The following is a 14,569-nucleotide window of genomic DNA, read 5'->3' as shown; positions in this document are numbered from 1 at the left end:
AGGGCTTGCAGGCACCCAGAGGATGCCAAGATTTCACAGAGAAGTTGGAGCTGAAAGGCAACAGGAAGGCTTGTGTGGGAAATGGATGAAAGCTTCACGACGCAAGTATTTACTTTACTTTTTTTAAGTTATGTGTCACTTACATCACACACGTTTCCACTTCCCTGTGGTTTGCTGTCTTTTGGCTAAAGTTTTCCAGGCTCAGTTGGAAGGGAAAAAGACTGCTCAAGTCAAAGACAAGCACTCCCAACCAGCCTAGTACTGAGGCTCAAGCCTGCAAAGCAAGGCATGCTTTGTGAACGGTGAAAGAACACCCTAGCTTAAATAAATCATGCTAACAATGAAAGCCAAGCACTGATATGTTAAATAACTGTATTACATGCACATCTCCTTAACCAGATGTATTACTCAGCCAGGATTACTTAGCCTGCAATTCAGCTGTCCGCTGAAGAGGGTGGTCACAGCTTATCCACTGACACTCACAAGGAGACAAAACCTCATTCCATAGAAAAATTAGTGATCCCACAGCTGCATGGCATTCGGTACAGATGGAAGCTGAGCAGCATGTCACCTCTGTGCATGCAAACAAGGGGCTACAGCTACATAAGCAGAGCTGGCTGGACATGGTCCCTCAGCTCCTGACAGCCTTTGTACAGCCTCTCCTTTGCTAAGCCACAGCTCCTGCTCAGCAGCAGAACCACGAGTTCTGCCTTCCAGTCAGCCAGGACAGCCACATCATATGAAAGTTAGAGGACAAAAGCTGTGAGCACCTATTAGTGCTTTCTCTACTTCACTGAAATGGTCAATCGAAAAACACATTCCTCTCACTAGAGATCAACACTAGACTTCGAACTCTCATCTTGTACTGCAAGAGGTGAGCAATACTTATACAGACATTTGCTGCACATTTGCTCTGCCCTTTAACAAAGCAATGAAAGCACACAGCACTGAACGTAAGCGATACGGAGCACTGATACTTCACCTGTGTGACAAGCAAACTGTCTGACTTCAAACCAGAACTTCGAATTTTAGACATTTGTACTTCAAGCCATCGCTTCCATAAGCAACCTTACAATTTCCGAACCATAGGCATGAATAGATATTTCAGAAGCAACCCTTCCAGAAAGCAGAATACCTCACAGAATCACAGAATTGTAGGGGTTGGAAGGAACCTCCAGAGATCATCGAGTCCAACCCCCCTGCCAAAGCAGGTTCCCTACAGCAGGTAACCTCACATGTGTAGCAGGTGATTTTGTGCACTTTGCAAATACTCTCTCTGTGGAGTTCCAGCCTCTCATAGATAAAGTTGAGATGTTAAACGTTCACACTATGCAGATAAACAAATGTATTATTATCTGGAGAAGTAATCAGTGTGACCCAGTGAGGCTTCTCATCTAAAATTAGAACAAGGATTCGTATTTTATTTCAAGCTCCAGTTGTTTTCATCACTGAGCTTTCAGCTCTGTCCCTTAAATAACCCACACACAACCTTCAGAACAGGACAGTGAATGCAAGCCTAATATGACCCAGGACGCTTGATGCTGGGAAGGGGAATAGGAGGGAAAGGAAAATAATCTCTTCTTTGGCAAAAGCACTGCTCTTGTGTTTATCACCCACCTACCTGATGACTGCAAAGAGAAAACCAAGCAGTGAACGAGATTGGGTTGGGGTTGGCTGTGCTGATCAGCCTCTAACCTGAGTACCAGAACTCGTATTTCTGTGACAGATGTAACACAAGGCAGTACCTGTCGCATGAATGACATCTCCCAAAATCTTGCCGATCTGGAGTTTCATTGCTTGCATTGAATACAAATGGCAGAACAGCAACACCCATCAAAAGGAAAAAAAAAAAAAATCACTGCCTCTGCATTATGCCAACATTCTTTCCCACGTCACCCTCAAAGGAAAATCAAACAAAAAGAAGTTGCTGTTCTATGATGGATGGACCAGTGTCACACTGCCATCATTGGCCTGGAGAAATAAGAGTATCTTAGTTCACAGCACTTGCCTTTGTCAAGCAACACATCTACATTTGCTGTTTGCCTCTCTTTCCTTCTACAGATGGGCATTCTCAGCTCTCGTGTTTTCTTCCAGAGCCACAGTGCATGTTTTGGGCAAACCAACTGCGTGTTTCCACGTCATCTGCTCAGTGCGAGTCCTGACGTGACACCACAGCAAGCACTACCAACCCGAGGTCCCATCCTGCACACCAGCCCGGCCCAGCCTCACCCTCGCCCACTGTCAGCAGGAGCCTCAGGACGCCCAGCAGGGACACAGCCAACGCTCCGAATTCTGCTCTGCTCTGGCACAAACAAATCTGAATATTGAGAATGCAATGCCAACCGTATGATGTTAGTTTCAAATAAGTGCTTAATCTATTGGATCAGGTTTTGTTGTACGTTTTTTGTTGCTTACTGCACACGTGTTTGTATCCAGAACTGGGGCTGTGGCAGCTGTTCCTCCAGAACAACACAGAGCCATTCACCAATACCACACCACAAAGACAGAAATCTGTCCCTGCTTGTCCTCCACATCCAGGGATCATCCAGACCCCATCCCAGCAGCAGCTTTCCAAAATCCTCTCTGGGCAGGCTCACTTTTACACAGGGCACCACCACGGGGTGCGACTGTCCTGTTCCAATTACCTTCATGACACAGAATTTTTGCTTCTCTCCTTTATGTTCTTGCCAGTGGCGATCTGTTCCACACTTGTGCTCTCCGTGCCCTCTGTGATCCCCCTTTCACTACAGTTCACAACCTCTTGTGTATAGGATGTTGAAAGGGCAAAGGCTAAAAATGTCCTCCCAGCTGGGCCTCTGCCCTCGCACTGACTTGGCTTGTTTGTGACCAAAGATGAGCTCAAGCTCAAAGTCAGGCCGAGGCAGAGCTTCTGGGCTATCAGAGTCCAGGGATCCCAAATAACGGTTCAGAAGGAATGTGGAGGAGGATGCACCTATTTCTAAATTCAAAGAGTGACTCTACAGAGGTGCCTGCATGCCACCTACATGGTGCTTAGCAGTCATTTGCTCTGTATGAAAGAGCAGTAGGAAAAAAAAGATCAGGCAAGCCTGCTCTTGGCAGGGGTGGGAGGGAAAAGGAGAAAAACACCATCAGCTGCTGCAGGCTGAGCCGTGTGTATTTACATTTCACAAGCTAAACCATTTAGTGGTTTATTTACACACAATGTGCTTGGAGCAGCTAAAATGCCAGTTGTGTTTTATCTTGATTTTGTGGCAATGCACATAAGCCCTAAGAGCACACATGAACAGTCTGCAAATGAAACACAAACCTTACACATCTGGAAACATCCACAAACCAATACAACCCAGGGTTCAAAGGCAACCATCAAGTCACAATAAAGCAGTGCATGCTGAAGGAATTGCCCAGCCCCATCTAACTTTCATAACCAAGACAACCTACAGCAAGGCATAGGGGGCCCCGGGTCCCTCTGGGCTGCCCCTCCATGTTAGAGCGAGGAGGGAGCTGCAGCCAGCTCCATTTTATGCACATCTGATGGCAGGACGCCAACACAACTGTTGACTGAGCCAAATCTGGGCCCCCTTGAACTAAGCCATCACCTAGAGCAGTGTGGAAAAGCACATGCCTCTTGTGTCTGCAGCGGCCAAGTTCCTGAAAAGCATCCGAGTTGCAAGATAGCTGTTTTTTTTTTCCCTTGACTCAGAAGAGGACTGATGTGTTAACTCTTTTATATAAGCTCCCAGCTCAAAACTGAAAGGTTGCTATATGATGGAACCTGTTGCTATGAGATGCAGAGAATCAGGAGAGTTCCTCACAGTAAGGCCAGCCATTTGCTATATAGCCCAAATGGCAGCTTGGGCCAACATGTGAACCCACAGGCAGCTGTCACTGCACGCTCCAGCTTGTCAGCGCTCTCAGCCAAGGTGCAGGTGGCTGCCTTCCAACAGGAATCTCATGCTGACAACAGAGAACGCAGCACAGGCAAGGGACAGCCTTTTGGTCAGGTCGGTTCTTACCCTCCTTCCAAACTGATTCTTGGCAGTGAGCTGCCAGCAAGCATAGGCACTGTACAGAGAGCATCACTGGGAATTTCTCCAGAGTAAAGACTGCTCCTGAACCATTACCTGGCAGCAGAGAAATCCCTCTGCTGACTGCTGCTTTAATTATATAGAAAATCAGCTTCTGGTCCGTGTTCCATTATAGTAGTAGCAATAATTAAAAGTACTTGAAGCGAGGAGTCCTCTGAACCTGCTGTTCCATCCAGGCTTCTTGGCATCGCACACTTCCCTTCTTGACTGATATCCTCAGGGAACCAGGCCGACGGTTATTCTGTTCTGCTCCTGTTACAGGACTGTACTGCGCTCTCTCAGCGCATGTAAGCTGCTAGGTAATATTTGTGTTGGCAGCTGACTCGCATACCTCATGGAAGCAGACCTCCATCTGACCCTCCACACAGCTCCCACACGCAACTCGGTCCACTCCTTCAGACAGCTTCCTTCTGCTGCAACACACGCCGTTCCTGTGCCCAGCCCGTCTGAAGGCTACAAATCCAGAAGAGAGCTGATGTGCTCAGAACGAGCAGCCGGGCTGCAAGAGGCAAGCCTGCAGAACATCTTCACACAAACCGACTGAAGAAAACGAGGGCAGAAATTGCATGTAGATGTCCTGGTTTTTCTCCTAAAAAGCTTGCTCTAACTAAACATTTCTGTAAAAAGAAAACTGAATTTTCTGGAAATTCTGTGATAAAAAAGACACCAACACACAGATTTCTGTGATAAAACTGGTAGCTGTATTTTGTCTTTTTCCTTTCTTTTTATTTCCAAGAATATAGCCCAGCCTTAAATATTTAGGCAGTAACATCGCCTCAGAAAACAGTTTCACACCAGAACTCTTCCTTCTTGCCTAAATGACACCATCCATAGCAAAAAACAAACCAAAGTCATGTGTCCAGATGATCAGATTCATCTCTGCTACCCATTCACCCTGTGCCTATCAACAGCTCCATTTAAAGCCAGCAGAGCTAAACCAGAACAAAGCGATGCAGAGAACAGGAGTGCGACGGCCGCAGTCAGCCCAGGGCTGCAGGCACTGCACAGCGGAGGGAGAGACTCCGATGCCCCATCCCCCACCTCAGGAAATCCATGCCTTCAGTGCAGCGTTATGGAAAACATCTCAATGTAGAACTCACTCAGACTGTGAAGATTTCCAACATTCTGAATTGGCATTCATCATTTTATTACTTCCTTCCACCAAATAATACAGTCATATGGAAGTGCATAACACAAACAAGCTGTACACTCTTTCCATTGGTGAATACTTGCAGCATTTTATCTCTTGTAAATTTAGATCCTCAGGTGAACTCGGCAAACAAAGAACACAGAACTGTATCATCCTTATATGTAAGGGCTTTCCCCAGTTTGTCATCTTTGTGGGAAAAACTTCCAACGCCTGGAAAGGAAACGGATTGTCGACTGAATTTTGACTGCGTGTCGTACCTACATTTCAAAATCATACAACAATGACAATTGTGTAGCACAGTCAAATATTTCTTCTCTCCATCTGATTCCCGTGAATAGCTTTTATATATCCTGCAGCAAACTCCCAGCTATCACATTTGCGTATGCTATCTGTATTATTTCAGCAGCTCAGACTGAATGGAGAATTATTCTCTTCTCATTAAGTGACTCGCCATTTCTCTGAACAAAATAGAACTCAGTTTGTCAACAAACCTTAGAAGAGGCTGACTTACCCATTTCGCACACAACACACCTTTTCTCCCCATGAGATGAATTACAGCCAGGTGCCACACTCCTCGCTTCTCATCGCTCCCCGCACCATCTGAGCGCAGCCACAGCAGTTATGCAAGGAGGTTCACCCAGGGTGACAGACAGCACCGCATCCGCCTCCTTCCACAGCCACACCAGGTCGGTCTCCCACCATTCCCAACGACTGCTCCCAGCGCTGCAGCTGTGCCGCTTATGGGAATGGTGGGAGGGCACGTGCATGCTGGGAGATTCACTTACACCAGCATCATCACCATCACACGGGCCAGCGGTGCTGCTCTGCATCAGCTTAGACACGACACCGAGATCCACGGCTTGCCTTTGGGCAGCTCTTGCAAAATCTGGCCTTTCTATGACAATGGCTCCATTTTGCAGGTCAGAGGACTAGGATTACTTTGCCGAGATAAGCTCAGAGCCCTTTTATAACACTACAGAAGCATAATTCAGACAGACAAAACCACGTCCTATTCTATGCGGCGAGAGATCGAAGCCAGACCTAAAACCCGACGACGGACGTTTTTCCAGGGCAGACTTCAGCGTTCGCGCCCACACGGGCAGTAACAGAGCCGGTAACAGCGGGGGTCGGCGGGACCCGCGCTCAGCCGCCGGCCGCGAGGGCACTCCGCAGCACCCGTGGCCCCGAGCCGCCTCGGTACGGCGCAGGAACGGGCGACGAGGAGCCGCCGCAGGGAGCGTCAAACCGGCACAGCTCCGCCACGGCTCGGGGACGGGATCGCGGAACCGCGCCGCACCCGGCGGACCCTGCGGAGGGGCGGGAGCGGCGGTGGGCACGGGGAAGTTCAGGTCAAAACAACTGCCATCGTTTTGCCAACCGAGGCCTAACCCCGCCGGTGTGGCACCGGTGCCGCGGCTCTCCCCTGCCAGACGCACAGCCCGCTGCCCCCACCCCTCCGCGGCGCCCCAAAGGGAGGTGATGGAGATGATGGAGGTGACGGAGGTGATGGAGATGATGATGGAGATGCCCGCGGCCCCGCGGCCCCGCCGCCCGCCGCCTCACCTGGGCTTCCGCTTTCGGCGGGGCTCCTCCGCCGGGCCGGCAGTTCTGCGGGGACGACACAGCGGTGAGGGGCGCGCCGCCGCCGGGCCTGCTCCGCTCCGCGCCGCCCGTTCCTGCCCGCCCCGCCCCGACCGCGCCGCTCCGCCCCCCGCACCTGGAGGCCGGGCCGCAGCGGGGCAGGCGCTGCCGGACCGCTCCTCTCACCATCCGCGCCGCCCCGGGCGAGGCCACCGGCGCCACGGCCACCGAGGCTCGGGCTGCGCGGAGCGCGGCCGCCGCCTCGCGCCGGTCCCGGCCGGCCTCGCCCCGCCCCCGCTCCTTCCCGTTGGGCGAACGGCCGGGCCGGCGGCCGCGCGGTCCTCCGATTGGCGGAACGGGCCGTCGCTCCGCGCGGCCCTTCCCTCCCCGCGGTACCGCCCGTTCGGCGGGAGGCGGCCGGCGCGCGGCAGCGCCACCCTGCGGTGAGGCCGGGGAGGCGCGCAGACATCCGGGCCGCTCCACATCCCGCCCCGCATCCCGGCGCGCGCCCCGCCCTCACGTCCCCGCCGCTCCCGGGGGCGACCGCCGCACCTCGGTCGGAGCCGCAAAGGCGGCTCCGCGCTGACGGCGACCGCGCCGGCACCGAAGCGCCGCCGCCCCGCCTTCTCCGGCCGCGTCCCCGAGGGGGTGTGGCGGCGCGCCGCCCCTCCTCCTCCCCCCGCCTATTCGCGGGCTCCGCCAGCACAGCCCCTTCCCTTTTCCGCCCGGACCGCGCCGGAGCCGCCATCATGGTGAGTGCCGCGGCCCTGTCCGCTGCCGTCCGCTGCCATCCGCTGCCATCCGCCGCCATCCGCGGGCCCTTGGCCGCCCCCACCCGCCCCCGCCGCGGCACCGGGCTCGGGATCGCCGCTATTGCGGGGTGGGGGGGGACGGGTCAGGGCGGGCGGCGGCGCGGGGCCGTGGGGCGGGGGAAGGCTCGGGATGGGGCTGACGGGCTGCCCGCCGCCCGCAGGCCAAGATCAAGGCCCGAGACCTGCGGGGGAAGAAGAAAGAGGAGCTGCTGAAGCAGCTGGACGACCTCAAGGTGGAGCTGTCACAGCTGCGGGTGGCCAAGGTGACGGGCGGAGCCGCCTCCAAGCTGTCCAAAATGTGAGTGCGGAAGCGAACCGGGGGGGGGGGGGGGAGCGGGGCCGGGGCTGCTGTTGCTGTTGCTGTTGCTGCAGCTGCAGCTGCTGCTGCGCCAGGCGGCGGAAGCGGCGCGATGCAGACTGGCTGTCACGTGGGCGCGCTGCTGCTGGGCGCTCCGGTTTGAAACGTCCGCCAGCCGCCCCTCTGAGCTGATCTGTTGTCATCCTTCGCAGCCGCGTGGTGCGTAAGTCCATTGCCCGAGTCCTGACCGTGATCAATCAGACTCAGAAGGAGAACCTGCGGAAGTTCTACAAAGTAAGTCCGCCCTTCTGCTGTAGTGGTCGCTGTTGTCCGGTCACAGTGGGGGCTTGCAGCGACCTTCCTGTGAGGCACGGCCTGCTTCTGGAAGGAGCGATTCCTGCAGTGCAGATACTATTAACTAAGTGTTGGTTATGCTGCAAGCGACTGAGGGATTCTTTCTCTCAAGGCTTTTTGGTTACTTTCCAAATGTTACTTGTTAAGAATTTGGATTCTTTGGAAAAGGATAGAAATAATGTTTCAAGAGGTAAGGTTCAACCTTACAACCAATTTCTCTGAGTCAAAGTTTAATACAGCTGGTACAGAAGTTGGTATCAGCTCGTGTTTTAACTGGAGCAGATAGCTCCAGTTAAAAGAAACTTGAGGTGCTGCTGTGAGTCTATGTGCAGCTTGGCTCTCTGTGTGCTTATGCTTCTGATCCCTGCATTGCCTTCTCTTGACCTCAACTCTCATGTTTTGAAAACAGGGCAAAAAGTATAAGCCTCTCGATCTGCGGCCAAAGAAGACTCGTGCCATGCGGCGCAGGTTAAATAAACATGAAGAAAACCTGAAGACCAAAAAACAGCAGCGAAAAGAACGTTTGTACCCTGTCCGAAAATATGCCATCAAGGCATAAGAGCGCAGCGTACCAGAAGTTCCTAATTGCATTGGCTGAGTATGTGTCATTAAATAGAACTTTGTTTGGAAGGTGTCAGTGGTGGTCTCTTGAATAGCGGTGAGATACAGATGGTCATCAGTTTCGTGGAGAGAAACAGGATTCGCAGTGCCTCTCTGAGCTTTTACTGTTAATTAATCTACTAACACATTTTGCAGCTTAAGATTATTTTTTCTTTGTGAAGAGTGAACAAATGAATACAGATCTGTGGTTCAACTTAAAGTGTAAGGCAAAAAAATTTAATTTGAGGTTCATTTAAAATCGGAACTGCACAGTTTACAGTCAGCTGGGATTCATTGCTTAAGGAGCTCTAGAAAAAACATTTTTGTCTTGTGCCAGAAATTATGTGTTGTGGAGGTGAGCTGCTTTGCTGAGGGGTCCTAGTGGACTTCCTTGAAACTGCAGATTTCCCTGGTCATCTGGAAAGCTATGGTGTCACTTGCGCTGCAGCCTCTTCCAGCAGCTTTTTTAACCTAGTATCTCCAGGGAGTAGAGCAGATACACGTGGCCCTCTGGTCTTGGAGAAAAGGAGACCTGGGAACTGTAGCATTGTAGCTGAAATCTTGTCTTTGCATTATTACCTAGAGGATCCAATCTGCTCTACGGAGTCTGATTAGGGGCATGCTAAAGGATGACGCATTGCTTTGGAGTTCAGCACATAAACACAGATTTCTGAGGTTGAGCAGTATGCTGTTCTGTGCTGCTCTCATTAACAGTATCACAGGCGTTGGATAGCAGATCCCAAGCCTCTCGCACATAAACCAAAAGGTCTGTTGTAAGATGTCCACGATAAGTTGTAGCAGCACTTTCCTTCCAGATGGTGCAGGGCTGCAGAGGGATTGCAGCAGGTGCCTGCAGGCAGATGCTGTGCTCACCCAGAGAGTTAATAGTATAAAGATGACCCTAAAGATTTCTAATAGCATGCAGGGCATTTCTTTTGAATGAGAATTGTCCTGTCAGGCCATTGCTAGCATGTGAGATGGGAAAGGAGGAAATTTGGTTACAGTTGAAGAGTTAGGATGGCATGAAAGTTTCTGACCAAGCGTGTGCATTTGGAGGCTGATTGCAGTAAAACAAAATACAGCAGCCAGGGCAGAGAAAGCTGGTTCAACCAGAATATTGTTACCTTGAGAGTTTGTAGGCACTCCCCCATCTCAGGGTTCCAAACTTTAACCTGTGAAGCACAGAACTGGTTAAGTGGATTTTCTGTCCCCTGCTGGAGTCTTTTGGAGCCCAGCATTCTGATTTTGCAGGCCTTTTTTGGTTCTGATGTAATGAAGAGTTGCCCAGTGGTGTGATGCAGCAGCGATGGCTTGTGTTAGTGAAGTTGATGTATTCAAATGGAATTCTGTGCTCATCAGGGAGTCCTTCCAAAAGATTGGATCCAGACTCTGTTCAGGGAAAAGATCTTAATTCTGCCTGCTGAACTCAGCATACATATGAAGGATTTTTAAGCCTCAAATAAATTGTAACCAGAGGTCTAATTATGTGTGGTAAAGTGAGTTTCCCATGTATTGAGCTCTTAGGAGGGATAGCTTTGCAATGATGCTAATATTGGCTGTGTGATCACTTTGTTCAGAGCTCAGTGTGGACCTGAACATGATATGTTTGGCACTAAAGGGGACCCAGCCTGGCAAGCTGTAGCCTCAAGCCCTGCAGGGGTCCAGGCTGCTGAAGCACGCTTTAAGATGGAGTATTGTGTGTGGAAGCTTGGGCTCCGTGAGGCTGATACACTGCCTAAACAGAGATGGGGTTACAAGGTAGGTTGCTTCCCATTTCTGAATACCCTGCAGTGGCCAGCAGCAGCCCGTTAGGAGAAACAGGAGCTTTTGACCAGTGCCAGGAGCCTGATGCCTGAACAGGGAAGGAAAGGCTGCTCCTGCGTCCTGGCAATTGGGCAGGCTGTGCTCAGGTGAGTTTGGGCTTTTCTGGAGAGGCGTTCTGTGCCCCAGCACTGCTAGGGGCAGCACTAAGCCTGATGGCAGCATTCCTGTCACGGAGGAGCAGACACGGGAGATGTTGCCCTGATGGCCCACAAGTCCTGTCCTGAGCACTGGGGTGTAAATTCCAGACTGATGTATGATCCCAGGAGCTGACTGCCTGCTGAGAGGAGCACGAGCTGTGCTGTGATTTGAAAGAAGACAGGGAGAAGCTGATTGCAGAGCTGGAGGCAGCATCAGAGTACGCTTCACGTGTCATGGCTGCTGCTGTCTGCCCCCAGCCAGGGATGTGACAGCAGCACTGCTTAGGGAGGATCTTTATAGAAGATCCAACGGGCTGTCACTAACACGCCATTTATTAGTCAGTAATGGGAAGAAAAAAGAAAAACAGAAAGAAACTTAATTACCAGGCACTGAATATCCCAGGGGGAGTCACAGGTTGGGATAGCACTGCTGTGCTCAGAGAAGACAACTTGCAGAGACAAAATTAACAGCAGCTTGAAGCTGCCATCACTGAACGTCTGAGGTGGCAGCGCAGTGTGCTGCTGTTTGTGTGTCTGCAGTTCCACGAGGTGCAGTTATGAGCAGTAACTCGTTTCTTCCCTTCCCTGAGCACAGTGCTTCTGCTAAGGGTTCAGGTAGGGAAAGCATTTGTTGCTGCCGTCAGAACAAGAAGGATGTGCGTCCCCGGCCTTCGTGCGGAGCTTTGCGGGGCCGTCAGCAGTTCGTGCTCGTTCCCCCTTACCTGAGAGTCCCAGAGGACGGCTGTGTTGTCCCAGCTCTCTGACGGCAGCTGTTTGCCGTCGGGTCTGGGGCGCACGCTCTCCTGCAGGGTCCTGTGAGGGCCGGCGGTGCGGCCCCCGGTTGCGGTGCGCAGCTCGTGCCTGGACCCGCGGTCGGAGGCCGCCGCTGCCCCGCACCGCTCAGAACGAAAAGTAGCTGCGCTGCGCGGCGGTGCGGTCTCGCGAAGCGCCGGGCAGAAGAGGCCGTCGGGGCAGAACCTGCTGTCGTTCGCGGGCCCCGCGGGGAAGGAAAAGGAGGATGGCGTCGGCGGGGGGTCCGCCGGGGCGGGGTTCCCTCTTTTCGGAGTGGAAGCTCTTCCGGCGGGGGCGAGGAGCGGGGCCCGCGCCCACCTCCCGCCGTTCCTCTGCAGCCGCGTACCGGCCTCGCGACGAAGCGGCCGCCGCGCCGTGCCGGCTCTGACCGCGGGGCGGCACCCGCGGGGCTCGGGCGGAGCGCCCTTCCCGAGCGGCCAGAGCCGGCTGCCGCCCACGCGACCGCGTGGCCCCGCACCGAGCGAGCGGACGGCGGGCCCTCTGGGTGCGGGGTGGGCGAAGCGGGAGCGGAGCTGCGGGCCGGGCCGGAAGGCCCGAGGGCCGTGGGTGCGGTGGGAAACCTTCCCCGTGCCGCTGCAGAGGCTGAGCCCAGGCCCTCACGTAGCGGGGACGGTGCGGACAGAAGGGTCAGGGAGGGCAATAAAAATAGACCGCTGCAGCTGGCTCCATCTTCAAAGCACGTTTGCAATGTGGGCACAGCACCAGAACACGCTCTCATCTGCTGCCTGAAGCACATTGCTCGTTCCCCAGATCAGCAGCCCTGGCCAGACGTAAGAAGCAAGGGAAGGGCTGGTTCCCTCTGTCGAATTCTCCAGGTGCTGTGGATCCCATTGGCATGGCACTGTGGCCTCACAGTTCTCAGTGATGCCCAGAGGGGGGTTGCGTATGGGAGGTGGCCATGGAAGTGTGTTCTTTCCCCTACAGGAGGAGAAGCGGCCTTCCTCGTATGGCCTGGGGCTGGCACGGCTGGTGGAGCAGGAAATGGCAGCTGTGGACATGGAGCTCTGGAGTTGGAATGAGGGCTGAGGTGCTTGGCACAGGGCTGGTCCCCTCTAGGGGTTCTGGTGTGCCTGGAACTGCAGATCCAGGCAGGCACTGACCTTCCATCAGCCACAGTAAGGCTGCCTCCAGCTGGGAGAGCACCTGGAGCAGGGCCCACGCTGAGCATGGCACCTGCACCACATCCTGCACACAGCCCAGACGGTAACTGAGAAGGAAGCAGAGAAGGTTGAGGAGAACCAGGGCTTATTTGGTTCACTACCCATCCTGCCAGTCCTCTCAGTATCAGTTTGTGCCCTGCTGACCAGAGGGTGTTTGTGGAGCAAAGGATGCCGTTCAAGCAGCCACCTCCCACTCGGCCCCATCCACCCTTCCCTGGGTGCTGCACCACCATGGCCTCGGGCCCTGCAGTCCCGCCGTGTTCCCATCTCAAGCTACATTTGCTGCTCGCTGCCACGCGGAGGGATTTTAATCTCTTAATCACGTTATGAGCAGAGGTGGTGCTGGGCTCGCACAGGAGGAATGTCTGGAAGTCAGCTGCGTCTGGCACGGCAGGAGCCCGTCCTGTCCCAACCACGTGTCCTCACCACAGACTGCCTGGTGACATCTGTCCCACTTGGCCCTGCCTGGCCAGCTGCACGAGGACGAGTGGCACTGTGCAGACCAGCGGCAGGCAGGGCTGCATCTGGCCCAGCTCTGTGGCGGCACCCAGGGAGGTTTCAGGCATCACTGAGCTGCGTGTTCCAGCCCTGAAAAGGAGCTGAGAGGCGGCTCCGTGGCTGCAGCTGTGGGGGAGCGCATGGCACACAATAGCAGAGAAAGGCATCAGGGTGACTTTCAGTTGAGAAGAAGACGGAGCGGTGGGGGGCCGGGGAAGCCCGAAGAACACATCATAATAACTCCTCGGGGAGACAAAGGCCCTTTGTTTTTGCTCACTGCTGGTGCTGTGTCAAGCAGGAGTGGGGCAGGCAGCGGGGATGCTTCGCAACGCCCACACAGAGCAAAGCCTCGGGATGGGGCGGTCGGTGGCGAGCTGCAGATCCACGGGACCGGGCTGTGGTGCCCAGGTGGGGCAGGGAGCCACTGGGGAAGGACTGCTCTCAGGAAACGTCCGTCACTCGGGCGCAGAGTTCCTTGTTATCTGGTGCTAATGGCAGCCCGGGCATGCTCTCAGAGGGGCGCTTCGCAGGAGGCCTCGAGGCGGCAATTAGCCAGCACTGCCCTCCAGCCACGCGGTTCTCATTAACCTCACCCTGGGAGCTCCCCCCTCCCCGCCCCTTCGGGCCCCACGCTCCCTCCTCTTGCCTGGCTCTGGGCAGCAGGACGGAGGTGCCGGTGGCACCGCACACAGGTGCCGTGCGGATGCCCGCGGTGTGGGAGCGCTGTGGCCGGGGACACGGTGCGGCCGTGCTTCATTTTTGCTGTTTTTTCTCCCAGCGGGAATGGAGAGATGCCCCTAACCCCAACCCATCGCTGGATTGGTGCAGCAAGAGAGCACAGAGCAGAACGGCAGCCCCCGCAGAAGAACAACAAAGCCCTGGAATTAGAGATGTGCTGGGAGTTTACTTTACTGCAAAAAAATGTCAGAAATCTGTATTGTTTGGACAGGGATTTGCTGGGGATCGTCAGATAAAAGCCTGGCAGGGACCCAGCCAGGGGGAAAACAGTCAGGCGGCTCCTTTCCCGCGGCGGGGACTGGCGGCTGAGCAGGGGATGCGCCGCACCGCGCTGCGCTGCCTGGCGGTGGCTGTTGGGCTCCGGGCAGGAGCAGGGCCGGGCAGGACGTCCTGCGGCCCCGGGACGGAGCCGGGCTGCCTTGCGAGGTGCCATCCTGGGCTGTTCCCAGCAGGAAGCTTCAGCCGTGCCCTGGACGCGTGCTCTGCCCCAGGGCTGCTCTCGCCCCTTTGCCACCCGGGGCCCCCTGGCAGCGTCTC

At 54.5% G+C, this 14,569-nt stretch overlaps 2 protein-coding genes across 2 annotated transcripts in view; one reads left to right on the top strand and one right to left on the bottom strand.

Annotated features, from left to right (window-relative positions):
- Positions 1-6,987, bottom strand: part of SCAI (suppressor of cancer cell invasion) — a gene marked incomplete at both ends in the record, with an annotated part of 30,477 nt that extends 23,490 nt beyond the window's left edge. The window contains 2 exons of the mRNA XM_079544538.1: positions 6,781-6,825; positions 6,935-6,987. Of these exons, the coding sequence (XP_079400664.1) occupies positions 6,781-6,825; positions 6,935-6,987 (98 nt within the window). The remainder of the gene's footprint in view (positions 1-6,780; positions 6,826-6,934) is intronic.
- A 543-nt stretch (positions 6,988-7,530) lies between these two features.
- Positions 7,531-8,875, top strand: RPL35 (ribosomal protein L35). Its single transcript, XM_079544655.1, has 4 exons — positions 7,531-7,550; positions 7,772-7,908; positions 8,121-8,202; positions 8,672-8,875. The coding sequence occupies exons 1-4, from the start codon at positions 7,548-7,550 to the stop codon at positions 8,819-8,821; spliced, it is 372 nt and encodes a 123-aa protein (XP_079400781.1). The 5' UTR covers positions 7,531-7,547; the 3' UTR covers positions 8,822-8,875.
- The last annotated feature ends 5,694 nt before the right edge of the window (positions 8,876-14,569 follow it).

This window comes from Tetrao urogallus, assembly GCF_951394365.1.
Source record: "Tetrao urogallus genome assembly, chromosome: 19".
Taxonomy (NCBI): Eukaryota; Metazoa; Chordata; class Aves; order Galliformes; family Phasianidae; genus Tetrao; species Tetrao urogallus.
The sequence above is the reverse complement of the archived record's forward strand: the minus strand, read 5'-3'. Positions and strand labels throughout refer to the sequence as shown.